At 43.1% G+C, this 14,934-nt stretch overlaps 1 protein-coding gene across 3 annotated transcripts in view; it reads right to left on the bottom strand.

The window, feature by feature from the left end:
- adgrl1a (adhesion G protein-coupled receptor L1a) overlaps positions 1 to 14,934 on the bottom strand; it is a 216,086-nt gene that overhangs the window by 100,526 nt on the left and 100,626 nt on the right. For all 3 annotated transcript variants that reach the window (XM_053228276.1, XM_053228277.1, XM_053228278.1), the window contains exon 3: positions 5,597 to 5,810. In XM_053228276.1, coding sequence (XP_053084251.1) covers positions 5,597 to 5,810 — 214 coding nt within the window. The remainder of the gene's footprint in view (positions 1 to 5,596; positions 5,811 to 14,934) is intronic.

Here is a 14,934-nt window from a genome sequence, read left to right as displayed (position 1 = left end):
TGTAACATTCACGCCAATAAAAGCTGCTGAACTGGAAGTGAATTGATAAAGAGAGACAGAGCGAGGGAGAGATAGAGAGAGAGAGAGAGAGAGAGAGAGAGAGAGACGGAGAGAGATAGTGAGAGGGAGAGAGTTATGTAGTTAATAATGTGTACATGAGGACAGAATGGAGAGGATCGTCCCTCTGGGCTGGAGCGGAGAGATGGAATAATTTCCCACTAGACGTGATCACGTGACTGCGACATTAGGAAGAAAACAGACAGGCGTGTGCATACGGCAGCTGACGAGCACACAGCAACGCGGCGTGATGAACGGCGCCTCACAGCAGTTTATCAATATTACATGCACACGCACCATTTAAATATATTCACTCACACACACACACACACACACACACACACACACACACAAACACCATCTGTATTCCCCTCCGTGTGGCTGTACTGCTTTCTATCTGCTCTTCTTCATCTCCCTAATCCTCTCTTTCTTTCTCTTTCCCTCTCTCTCTGTCTTTCTCTGTATGTCTCGACCTGTTTCTCATTGCCTTTCTTTAGATCTCTCTCTGTCAGTCTGTCTCTCTCTCTAACTTTCTGTCTCTGTCTGTAAGTCTCTGTCTGTTTCTCTTTATCTTTCTCTGTATTTCTCTATCCCTCTCTCTCTGTCTTTCTCTGTATGTCTCGACCTGTTTCTCATTGCCTTTCTTTAGATCTCTCTCTGTCAGTCTGTCTCTCTCTCTAACTTTCTGTCTCTGTCTGTAAGTCTCTGTCTGTTTCTCTTTATCTTTCTCTGTATTTCTCTATCCCTCTCTCTCTGTCTTTCTCTGTATGTCTCGACCTGTTTCTCATTGCCTTTCTTTAGATCTCTCTCTGTCAGTCTGTCTCTCTCTGTAACTTTCTGTCTCTGTCTGTAAGTCTCTGTCTGTTTCTCTTTATCTTTCTCTGTATTTCTCTATCTGTCTCTCTCTCTCTTTCTCTGCATCTTTCTGTCTTTCTCTGTATTTCTCTATCCCTCTCTCTCTGTCTTTCTCTGTATGTCTCGACCTGTTTCTCATTGCCTTTCTTTAGATCTCTCTCTGTCTGTCTCTCTCTCCCTTTAACTTACAGACAGAGACAGAGACATCTTTCTCTGTATTTCTCTGTCTCTCTCTCTCTTTCTCTGCATCTTTCTGTCTTTCTCTGTAAGTCTGTCTGTGTCTGTCTTCCTTCTCTGTATCTGTCTGTCTCTCTCTCTGTCTCTCTCTCTCGCTTTGTCCCTCTCTGTATCTGTCTGTCTCTCTCTCTCGTACACAAACATGTAAGCGTCTCTCTGTGTGTATAACAGCGCTGCCGGCTTCCTTTAGAAGCTGCATTCAGTATTTAATTACCTTAAAGATAAAGCCTGTAATTATTTTCTCTTCCACACACACACACTACTCCACACTACTCGTTTCTTTTCGTTTTGTTTAGCTCAATTTTACATGTAATATGTGACCCAGGATCACTGTACAAAAAAACCCAGCATGTGTTGCACAGTTTATCTGAATCTTAAATTCTAACCAACTCCCTGTCACTTTATACGCTCACTACGTAGAGTATAATGGTGTTGCAGACCCCAACTAGCGCACTACGCCCAGCAGAAATTCACTTCGACTACCCGCTGATAGCGGTGCAGTGGGATTTAACCCTCACTTCATCCCTACCCGAACACAGCGATGCGGCGGCGCTTTAGTCCTTTAGTCTGTCCAGCTCCGTCACCTCCTCATCTGTACATTCTGCTCAAACAGATCAGCTTCCAAAGCTTCAAATTTCATGCTAATACCTCCGTCAACACCATCACTAACTAGCCGTTTAGTCTCAACCTTAACTGCGTCGTATAGCTGCATTGCATTCTGGGATTTTGAGTTCAGTGTTTGCACCAACGTCTCCACTACTTCTACGCTGGATTTCTCATTAATATGACGTTGAACGCTGAACAAAATAACAAACCAACCAATAAATTAGCACCAGAATCTCTAAACACATCATAAATATTTCAACATGAACATATTTAATGTGTTTCCTTTAAGCCTAACCCCTCATTACTGGTGGAGTAACTGGACTGAAAGGAGAAGCGTGAGTGAGACGGTTCTTATTCTCATTAACATTTTTCTAATAATTGTTAATAATTGTTCTTATTTCCTGTTAACACACCCATCAGAGTGTCAGTTTAACAGAGAAGAGCTGTCACATCTGCATCAGTGCCTGCTTCCGTCTCATTTCCCATGAGCCTCGGTCTGCCTCCGTGTCAATCTCCAGATTACTGATTACACACACTAGTGTATGTGTGTGTATTCACTCCGGACCGCCATGCCTTCATGAGCTCGTGCTCCAGAATGCTTTCTGTGACATTACTGAGCGGTGTGGACCCCGTCCTCATCCTCTGTTACTGCTCTTTGAATCCTCATCGTTCATGCCTGTGTGCTGTGTGCTCATCACTCGCCCTCGTTTCGCTCGCTCGTGTTTCTGTAAATAAATAAATCTCTTAGCCTGAGTGTTATAACGGGAATAACAACGTTTCTGTCATGATCTATTACCTAGCCTACAAACAATTTTCCACAGACCACAATTAAAGCACTTTGTACAAATTAATACATGCAATGAAACACGGTTGAATGGACTTCACTGGGATGACTACAAGGACATTTAAATGTGTTCACAAGCCGCAGAGGCGAGTCTAGGGACTGTGCGGGACCCAGGCAGGAAAAAGGCAAGGGGACTTCCTGGCACTTTATTTCTCTTTATTCTAATCCAAGCTGTAGGCTTATCAGTTTATATAATGCTTCACTACGAGGAGTTAGTTATAGGATAACTGTTGGAAAGTGTTAGAGTTATTTTCTGCATGCCAGGTGCAGTGCTAGATCAACCTTTGCGTGTTACACAACCATCACGTCACATCACGTAGGATATAACAGAACACCTTTGGTAAAATGTCAGCTTTTATACTCAAGCTATAGAGATAATTTGAACAAAAATGGCAAATTTTACTAAGAAAGCCAGCTAAATATTGCATGCTTCAAACCGAGCGCCAAGTCCAAGCTAGCTTCCCACAGTGGTGTTGGGCTAGCTTTATGCTACTTCACATCTTAGCCTACACCCTATTGTCCTATTGTCATCTTTAAATATTTCATTATTAGACTATTTGAACCACTTACCACAGTCCTGCTTCCTCTTCTTCTTGTATTCTCTTTCTTTTCTGACCCCAGACAGGTTAGCGTTCTTTTTTGAAAAGCGTGTTAGCTTTAGGGGGGGACCCATTGGTTTAGCGTTGCCTGTTGGAGGTTTTGGGGAAGTTCTGCACTTTATGATTTGACATTTTCACGGACTTAGTGCTGGCCCTCAGGGCGTCCTATCAAAACTCGGGGCCCCAAGCAACTGCCTTCCATTTCTTTCCTGTAGCTACACCTCTGATACATCAAACAGTATTTATGAAGAGTGTTCTAGCAGCGCTAATGTGTGCACACTGATGTAAACACTAAATCAGTGGTGCACAGACACTGTTTCTCTCTATGCGCTTATGACGATAACATTTACACAGCCAATATAATGGAATAATATATAAATACTTATCTAAATAACTATATAAATAAATAAAAGGGACACTCTTGAAATAAACATTTGTTGAGCTCACAAGCTGACACAACATAGTTTCTTTCCCTCAATTTGGCAGAACTCATAATTTGGTTTCTGTTTGAGGCTAAATGTAATTAAAGTGTAACTGTATTCATACAGAAGACTTTTTATTAATAATCTACCAACGTGTCTGAGAAAAATATTCCCGATGAATTCCTGTTTTGTTTCACTGAGAAAGAATCGAGTGAGTGAAAAGGTTTGAAGGTTAGTGTTCACATGCTGTTCAAAATAATACTAAATCAATATCAGTGTTCCTGAGACACGCTCCGGATCCGGCACGACCCTGACCAGCATTACGCTCTTACTGAAGGTGAATGAATGGACGGATGGATATTTTACTGGATATTTAATAAGCTGAATAATGTAATAAAAATACATTTAAATCAGATTCAGGGTTTTTTTTTTGTGACTTTTTTCAAGTGCATATGTGAGCGTTCTTTGATTGGTCAGGAATTTGATGGACATTTCCTGTTCTCATGTTATCAATGAGAATACAGAAGATCTTGAATTATAATACTGTAAACTACCAGTTATTAATGCTTCAATATTATTCATAATTCTACTAGTACTTATAGGGCTGTGTTTAGAACCATTTTGAAGAAAAAAAAAAAGTCAATACTAATAATTTAGGGTCAATAACAATTTCCGAAGTTTCTGCGCACGCTTAGCTCATGGAGCTATTTTTAGACTCACCACTGAGATGATAAAATATTCCTTATAACGTATTTAAGCCACTGAAGGGAAATAAATGTATTGATCTACACGTGCTGTAGAATAAATGCACATTCTGCAGGGAGGGAGACGAGGTCTTTATTTTTGGTATCCACACAAAATCTCGTGTCCTGTCATGTGCGTCATTCTCCGTGCTCGTAGCGTTGAAAATGGCACAATTCAGGCGGGAGGCGTGGCTCGGGTAGTGACAGCTTCCACAATATGTTGTAAAGTTTTGAAAGACACGTCGAGAATAAACTTTAGGGTGGTGACAAGCACCAAGTCGCATTCACGTCATTTTAGCCTCATAACAGCGTTTACGTTCGCACGGTTTGTCGAAGCTTTTATCCAAAGTGACTAACAATCGAGACAGGATACAAATGCGCAGTCGAGGGATCCAACAGTGACAGCAGCGGGATCTGAACTCACAGCCTTCCCATCGGCAGCCCAATGCATTACCTCCTGAGCTAGCACTTCCAGGTACTCACACGCTGAATCACAGATCACTTGGACGAAGACAGAGACTTATGAGTTTTGGCGGATTGAGATTTAGCTGTTTGGTGCACATCTATGGGGTGGAGTATGGGTGGAATGTTAACAGCATGAGCAGAAGGTCGCAAAATACCAACAATGCCACAGTTATCCGCGACCAGGCCACCAAGAGAGCAAAGGGATGGCATTACTCTCTCCTGTCAATCAGAGCGACACTAACCAATGGTGGATATCTGTGAGCTCATGTATGCAGATGAGGGCAATTAACGCTATCTTCCGAGTGTTCAGTTATAAAACAAGATGTGATGGCTTGGCGTGTCTCGGAGGAAGCGTGTGCTTTAGACTCCACAGCTGGAAGATGTCGTGTGACATGGAGAGCTGGCTAATGAGTGGGAACTGGCAAATTGACCAAACTGGGAGAAAATGAGATCGGGAAAACAAGTTAACACATCTGCACCAAACAAGGTAGGTATGAAAGCCCCCTGAAGGTATCTCAGATGGATAACACTGTTCATTACCTCGTTTTGCATGTCTCTGTTGTCTAAAACAGCGTCTGTGTGTGTTACATATGAAAGATACTAAAGCTTTTATAGTAATTTGTAAATTTCTAAGATTGTTGTTATTTTTGTTTCTTACCAAGTGGTAACGTGGGTCAGCTCTTGAAAAGGTTTGATAGTTTGCCCTATACCAGCATTCTCCCACACACATATACACCCACAGACACACACACACACACTCCTGCGTACCTCTGTGACATGATCTTGAAGGCATCAGGCAGGTAGCACTGCACGTTCTCCATCTGGAAAGGGTCGGCGTCACAGATCTTGTCGTCGGTCCGTCCGTAGTTGGCCGTCTCGATCATGATGACGTCGCTGCCCGGGCAGCGGAGCTCGATGGGGTAACCCTCACACGCCAGCTCCCTCCTCATCAAGCCAAAAGGCATCATGGAACGACTTAATGCTGCAGAGAAAGAGACGAAAAAGAGAAGGTAAGGACGAGAGAATGTGCCAAAGTGAGAAATTAGAGACAGAGAGAGTCACGTGCTGACATTACGAGCGGGTTAGGAGAGGAGTGTGTGCTGTGCAGACAGGAAAGAGGAAAAAGCTTGTTCCTCTCCAACACAAAAGCCACCCTGTTGCCTCTTCCTAGAGGTGCTAACATTGCTAATAAAAAAAATCCAGAAGGTCAGGGAGAAAAAAAACAGAATTTCAGCACAGAAAAAACTAACCAATGTCCACAGCTGTAGTGAAACAGCAAGACAAACATCTGGAGTGAGCATTACTTAATATGAGTTCTTAAAACGAGCTCTTCCATTTTTTTCAACCATGTAAAGACACCACAGCCCATGAATTTATACCTCATGAATTTATACCACAATTCAAAATTCACCTAAGCAAAAGTAATTGCTACCAGAGGCAAACACATCTCGTTTAGGTGCCACGTCCTTTCCCCTTCAGTGAATCTGCTTTTCAGTTGAGCGAGTTTTATTCGAGTTTGGCCTGACCGCTTGCTTAGCTGAGAAAGCAGAAAAGCCGACTTTTCAGGTGTCTCCTGTATTTCTGTAGCGAGGAGTCAAAAACCACAAATGCTATGGCTGAACTTTAACATTGGCACCTCTGTATTTATCGCTAACGATCAGTGATCCTGTAGCAGTGAGTACACAACATGACCAAGTGCAGATCAAGCTTTCATCTTGAGGGATCTGTGATAAATATCACAAGGTTTCACAATGACAAGCTTGAGGTCGGTATACTGTACATCGCCGTCCCAAAATGGAGTCCGAGCAGCTTGCTGTAGTTGTAGTACAACAGGGTGGGGCAGAATTTTCATTAGCCATGATGTCTCCACTGAGTTTATGCACATAGCGCAAGTGATAAAATACAAATGTGTTAAAATAAGCATTTGACATTTAGAAATAAAAATGCTTTATGGTGTATGTCACGAATCCCCTCAGTGCATAGCACATTTCCCAGCGCAACATGCTCTGTTCAGAAATTTCTTGTGACATTTGTGTTGTTTTCACTTCCTGGTTCTGTTTCCACCCCCTTTTCGCCATTTGTGTGTATCCTGATTGTGTCCATCTGCTTTTAGTTTAGGTTTTGATAAGCGTTCTAATTATACCCTTCTCTGTGTTTGTATCTTTACGAAGTCTCGTTCAGTGTGTAAGTGTGTTTACTAAGCCTGCATCCCCGTGTTCCGTGTTTTACGGTTTTGATTCTTCTCGGGATTGTTATTGCTTTGTAAAGTTGTGTCCCTTCTCTCACCGCATGTTACCATGTAATGATGTCATGCTCTCATACAAGTTTTGCTTTGTTGTTAAAAAAAAGTGTCTTGGCTTTGCCCTCAACACCTGATGCATGTGACAAAAACAGAACAGAGAATCTGTACACCCCTGCTCTACAGGGCAAAAAAGAAACCTTGGATAAAACTAAAAAGAATTGCATCAACTTGTTGCAAGTGATTTTTTTTTGGTTTGTTTTTCTCAACTGAAACAATGATGTTAACAGAGAAGGTTCATATTTTTCAGTGTACAGTGCACTGATTAAAATTTGACAAGATCTACGTGTGACAGGAAGGTACAAGACAGTGCAGTTTTAATGAAATTTCCCTTCACGTAAAGACGTCACGTTATTTTCTATAATGAAACTAAGAAGGTTTCCCATCTCTGGATCCTCCGTGACCCTGACCAGGATGATGAATGGATTAGAACTAAGGGATGTACAAATTGTGCCCCATTTTGCAAAGACGCTGCACACAGTGGAGTAAGAAAGAAAATTGTTTTAGTAGGAATTCCTCTTTGTAAATGAAACCTGCGATGATGACACTTTTCCTCCAGACGAGCCCAGGATCAAGCATTCAGTCCTGCGTGTTTGAGCCAAGTGTGAAAACACAGAGCAGGAGAAAGGATACAATACAATACAAACAAGAGAAAGAGGCAGGGATGTGCTGCGTTAGCAGAAAATAGACAACAGAGAGGAGTGGAAAGGAGAGGAGATGAGAGGTAGAGAGAGAAAAGATGAAAAAGAGTCATCAACATGCTTTATTCAGGCCAGAAGAGTAGCGAGACAGAAGAGAGCTGCAAGCTGCAGGAGACGAGAAACGTGTAGATAAAGAGTGAAGAAAAGGACAAAGTAAGAAGAAAAGTAGGATAAAACGAGACTTGAAAACTCACTGCATCCAGGCCAAAGCAACTGATATAGAGGGAAAAAGAAAAAAAAACAAAACAAAAACAGGAACTATGATGTTTATACGGTGCAGTCTCAGTGGCTGAGGCACTGTGTATATTACCCATAATGCACTGTGAATGTTTGAGTGTAACCACAGAGAGACGGCAGGGAATGAAATAAAACTTGATGTTGTCAACTGAGCTTCATATAGCCAGAGGTCATGCTTGTGTAGTAGCCCTGTCAGACTTTAGCTGAGTGTGTTGATTTATACAAGCTGCTAATTAGCCGATTAGCTAGCAATCTTTTCCTACACATCCCTCTTACACTTCAGGGCTTTCTAGGCCTTCAAAATGCGGATTGACGACTATATGTCTGTAATGTTGGTCTGCCAGAGAACCATCATAAGCACATTGCAAATAATCTCAGAGCACATCGTTTTGGTCAGATAATCCAGCTAAGAAGTAAGATCACACACTGGTTAGGACAGCGGAACCGGCCAATCATATGCCGCACGTTTCCAGTGGGTGGGACTTCTGGAAGGCTGAGATACATTTTTGATTGAGTGCATTAGAGTAGCTTAGCCATTAGCCAGCCCTGAATTTTACAGTCAGACATTTTACATCCAGACAGTTGCCATGTTTGTGAAAGTAGGTCAATAAACTGGCTAGCCACATTAGCAATTGAACATTACAATAGAAATTAAGGTGGAGGACTGGTAGCTGGATTTGCACATGGATTTGCTGTCAATGGAGTATAAATGGGGATAATTTGGAACTGCCGATCAGCAGCGATGTTAGAATCGACTTATTGAGGGGTTGCTCTGCAGTTTTATATTCCTCTGCAGGGTTTTTTATGTATACTGATCATGTTGACCTGACTTTGTTTGATAAAGCCAACGGAGAAATCTAAATAGCTTACAACAATCCCTACAACAAAGGAACAAAGGAAAACCAGAAGGTTTAAACAGACAACCTAGACCGAGGTAACAAGGAAAGAGTGAGGGTAATGAGCTACCACGGCAACAGGGAAACAATGATCATGTAAGTTTTCTTAATATTAGTTACTCTTCAGTTACATTCAGTTATATTAGCAAAGAGCAACTTCGTGCGAGAACTTTGTTTCTCTCAGACCAGCGAGAAAAAGGAGGAGAGAAAACACGGGAAAGACAATGGAAGGACAAAGTGGTTAGTGGTGTTAGCAGAAAAAAATTTGGGAGATAAGGAATGACAGAAAGAGATGGAAAAAGAAGCAGAAGGAGAGATCAAAAGAGCACAAAGTAAGAGAGAGAGAGAGAAAATGAAAAGAGAACAAGTGAGACAGAGCGAGACAAAAAGTGAGAGTGCTAGCCGGAGGGAACAGAAGCAGAGAGCTGTGTGCCGTGGAAAGAGGTGCGGCTGGGTTAATCGCTGCGCTCGGCTGAGTGGGCCTGAGAGAGGCGCCGAGTGCTGTGCTCTATCTGCACACGAGAGCTTTCAGAAAGCCTCGGCTTTCAGACATGGCCTTGCAAAATGGCACAAAATGGCTGCCGGCCGGCTGCACTGACTGGTGGACAAAAGGAAGCAGAGAGTGAGTGTATCTCGGGAACTGTCCATGGTGCTAAATTTGTTCAGGCTGTGCATTGATGTTGAGGTTAGCTCACCGTGAACCGGCCAAGCTTTACAACGCACTGAAAGACAGGAGGTCAAGGATGAGAGCTTCACAAAAGCATCAGAGCACAAAGATGGCAGCAAGTTGAAAAATAAAAGGTCCATGGCAAACATATAGACTTGACATGATATACTTTAAGAAGACTGACGCAGTCCAGTGGAGTGTATAAATGCCAATGAGGTGAGACCTCTGTGGTGCTGAGATTCATCCCTTTAGTAGTTTAAGCCCAACATCCTTCAACTAATAAATGACTGATCATTCTGTAACCACAGCAACCAACTGGACCATAGTGTCTGCCCCCAATACCACTCTAACCAGCTGGACCACAGCTTCCGTCCCCAGTGCCCCTGTAACCAATTGGACCACAGTTCCCGTCCCCAATACCTCTGTAACCAACCAGACCACAGTTCTTGCCCCCGATACCCCTGTAACCAATTGGACCACAGTTCCTGCCACAGTGCACCTGTAACCAATTGGATCACAGTTCCTGCCACAGTGCACCTGTAACCAATTGAATTGGACCACATTCCACACCTCCAATGTCCCTGTATCCAGTTGGACCTCACTTCCTTTCCCTGACACCACTGCAACCATCCCAAATGCCACTGTAACCAAAGGGACACCACATTCTGCCCCAGATGTAAATACAGCTACACCCTGCATCTACTGAACCAATGAACATTATGTGCTTGTGTAACATTTTTAACCAGTAGGATTGAGATAAAATAAATGCTAAATATCTTATTTAATATGCGTACATGCATGAAATCTTTTTAGCCACTATGTGGTACTACAAATTGGGTGTTTAAAATTGGTCCCATTCCGTTTACCAGATCTACCACTTATAACCAAAGGATAAAAAAGATTAGCACAAAAGTAACATCAAGGTAAAACGAAACATACGAGGAGTCATTTTTCACCATCAGGGTCAAGGTAAAGTCCTTCACCCCCCTGTGCTGCTCAGGATTCTTCAGCTTCCTCTCAGTCTTCAAATGTCAGGCACTCGTCCCGCCGCTCTCTCACACACGCTCCCGTGATTCCCCCAGCTGCCTGCCTCCACGCTACATTAAATCCTCTTCCCCCTGCAAAGCCTCAGCCGGCGGCACAGGAAAATCACTTACCGAGTGCTGGCGGAAGAAGAAAGCCAAGGAGGGAGGGAGCATGTGTGTGACAGAGACTGCATCACACACCACGCAGAGACGTGCTGGTGCTGAGGACTCGGCGCTGAGCCGTACGCACGCTACAGAGTCACGTCAACACAGATCTGCACTGACACGAAAAGTTCTCGTTTTGTTTACAAAAGATTTTCTCCACAACTTTTCCCACAAGACTTTTTTTCATGAGTTATAGACATGACAGCTGTTGCTCATATCTGCCAACATCCTTCAAGTCAACAATGCAATTCCTCACAACCCTCGCAATTCACACATACACACACACTCCTGATTCAACCTTTGGTTCGAAATAATCCAAAAAACCCATTTCAGCAACTAGTGCCACTGTAACCAACTGAATTTCACTTCCCAACCCCAAGTCTGACTGCAGTTTCTGTCCCCAGTGACACTGTGACCAATCAGACCAGTGTAGTTTTGTTGGTCCTGCCCACTACACAGTTGTACAATAGCTCCTACCCAAAATGCCATCATAAATGATGGGGTCACTGCTGTAGAGCCCAATGCTGCTGAGATCATTTGAAACATAGATCCTACCCCCAGGGCTGCCCCAATGCCACTACAACTAATCTGCAATTCTGCCCTAGCGCACCTTTAAACAATCCAAAGTTCTTACCTGTAATACCACTGTAACCTTTGGACTGAACTTTCCACACCCACTGAGACTAATCAGAGTGCAGTTATGTAGTTCCTGCCCCCAAAACCACTGTAGTCAATGGACTACATGGAACAATAGTTCCTGATCCCAATTCCAACGTAACGAGCCCTAATGTCACTGGTACTAGTCAGACCACGGTTTCCTCCCCCAAGAACATTGTGACCAGTCAGACTGTAGTTATATAGTTCCCACACCAATACCAGTGGACCACAACAGACAATATTTTTGCCCCTGATGCCACTTTAACCAACTGGAACACAGTTCCTTTCGCCAATGCCATTCAAATGCAACTTCCTGCCCCCCAGTCCCAGTAACCTGCATACAATTGTACCAGATTTCCTTCACCGATGTCTCTGTAACCATTCAATGCCCACTTCCTGCCCCACTGCCACTGTAACCAATCTGACCCACTTCCTGCCCCCCAATTCCACCGGAAACAGTTTGACCACAGTTCCCACCCAGTGTCACTGTAACCATTCAAACTTCCTGCCGCTAACCAGTTGGAGCACAGTTCCCAACCAATTGCACAGCAACTAATCGGACCCCACTTCCTGCCCAAGTGCCCCAGTAACTGACTGGACTTCAGTTACCACCCCCAACACCACTGTAACTAAGCACAATATTTCACATGCAGATTGCAGATACATTTGTGGAAGGATTTAAGTTTAATTGTTTAGACACTTCTCCAACAAGACTTTGTACATTTACACACACATTTACATGCACACACACACACACACACACACAGGGGGATTAGCACCTGTCAGTGTGCAGCCGTGTTTTCTCAGCTCTCCTATGGAGCGAACACACAGATCCACACCTCTGGCTAGTGATTAAACTATTACACTGAGCCCACACAGCCTCACTGCAGGAGCGCAATCGCACACACACACACACACACACACACACACACAGATATGTACACATTCAAGTATTGAAAATCACACCCATGCAGACTCACACATGCACAAGAACTTACACTCTCTCTCTCTCTCGTTCTTTCCACACACACACACAAACACACACACACACACACACTATTGTAATCAAGACAACCATCACCGCAATTAACAGGTATCACTGCGTTATAGAAATGCCCGAACACTCACACAGTGCAATGTAGAGCATGATGTAAGGAATCTACATCATTCTATTATTATTAACATGACTATTAACATGAATTTGAGCAGCTTCTCTCAGGATGAGCTATCCCAATAACTCTAGCTAAAATACACCAAAACCCTTCCCTCTGTGTGCATGTGTACTACATGGTCTGTATTCTCTGGGCATTTTTATTTTCCAATCGGTGTATTTTGTTCTGCAACCAGTTACACATGATGGGCATGGGATGGATAATGTTATCACGCTAGTCGAAACACAGAGCAATAAATATACACACTGTGTAAGCAGATGCCCTGGATTCCTCAATCTCATCAGATATAACCAAGTTTGAAATACATAAACACAAACAAACACCTCCTGTGACTAGTCGTCTGTCATGAGTTCTCTAGCTCACAACAATACAACAATACAAATTCCACAACAAGGATCATCTATCATTCGCCAGCTTCCCACCAAATTAAAGAACAAATAAATCTAACTGCATCAACTGATTAGCAAGAAAAAAGAGAAAACTCCATCAGCTCTCACTGACACTCACTCCCATTTGTTTACTCGTTCATGCTCTCTCTCTTAAATTGGTTGCTGTCTCCTGTCTGTCACAATGCAGTCAGACTTCTTTTGTGCCTAAACTTGGCTTGCGATGATGTTTGATGTTTTACGGTTGGCTTATGACACGTGTACAAATTCCTGCAAATTCCACAGCACTGACTGTGAATTACTATTACACGATCATCTAACTCACAACACCTCACAAATTATTATATTATTATCATAAATTCTCATTTTATAAATCACTTTTTCATTTCTAAAAAAAATGGTTTTGGTGTTGATTGTCTGATTATCTGAGTGAGCCGAGGCAAATTTCCTATGTGGACAACACAGACCCGAACAGAATGTACAGTATATTGTGACTCGGGGCCTAACACATTAGCAGCACATCAGCACATTGACAGCACCACCAGTAACTAGGGCTGTCACATAACTGCACAGAGAATTATTATGGCTTCTTGCTATTAGGTTCATTCATTTTCAGTAAGCACTTTATCCTGTCAGGGTCGTGGTATATATGAAGCCTATACGGCCAAAAGTATGTGCACCCCTGACCATCACACCCATATGTGCTTCTTCCCCAAACTGTTGGCACAAAGTTGGAAGCACACAGTTGTATAGAATGTCTTTGTGTGCTGCAGCATTACAATTTTCCTTCACTGGAGCTAAGAGGCTGAAACCTGCTCCAGCATGACGATGCCCCTGTGCACAAAGCGAGCTCCATGAAGACATGGTGTGTGAAGGTTGGAGTGGAAGAACTCGAGTGTCCTGCACAGAGCCCTGACCTCAACCCCACTGAACACCTTTGGGATGAACTGGAACACCGACTGAACCCCAGACCTCCTCACCAACATCAGCGCCTGACCTCACTAATGCTCTTGTAGCTGAATGAACACAAATCCCCACAGCCACGCTCCAACATCTAGTGGAAAACCTTCCCAGAAGAGTGGAGCTCATTATAACAGTAAACACAGGGGGAATAAATCTGGAATAAGATGTTCAACAAGCACATATAGGTGTGATGGCAGGTGTACGCAAACTTTTGGCCATATAGTATGCAAAACTTTGTTTGCATCACTGTAGCAACATGATACCTGAGGAGCATCACTTTAACATTTTTTTTTTTCCCCCATGTGTATTTCAACACAGCTTGTTGCAAAATTGCGTTTATACCTGTACGTTTCATGCAATGTGGATATTAGGATTAGATCCTAGATAGACATTAGGAACAGCATGATACAGGTGTGAATGCATCCAAGACACATTTAATACAGAATTCAATTCAAAAGAGACACATTTTAGCCAAGTGTAAACACTCGCCAAGCAACCAGAATCCCTCTACAATGCACTCGTTTATCAGCGCCAATGCTACTATAACCAATTACATTTAAAATGCAAAATTATGCTTACAAACACATACACACACCTGCCCAGACGCACAAACTAAATGTGCTTACAGACCCATCTTGCTTACATATGCACACACACACACACACACACACACCTGCCCAGACGCACATACTAAATGTGCTTACAGACCCGTTCTTGCTTACATATGCACACACACGCACACACACATGTGCGCAGACTCGATAGACCCATCTACCCAGGCCGCTGTTATTTCCCCCGAGTCTCCTGCATCCAGCTAGCGAGCGTCTCTGACTAATCTCTGTCCTCCAGTGTCTTTTTCTTTATCAGGCTTCATCTTTATCTGCGTTCTGGGCCCCGCAGGCCGCTGTCGCTTTCTCCTCCATCACCACTGGATTAGC

Source organism: Pangasianodon hypophthalmus, chromosome 23 (genome assembly GCF_027358585.1).
Source record: "Pangasianodon hypophthalmus isolate fPanHyp1 chromosome 23, fPanHyp1.pri, whole genome shotgun sequence".
NCBI classification, from domain to species: Eukaryota; Metazoa; Chordata; class Actinopteri; order Siluriformes; family Pangasiidae; genus Pangasianodon; species Pangasianodon hypophthalmus.
This window is presented reverse-complemented; position numbering and strand designations above follow the sequence as displayed.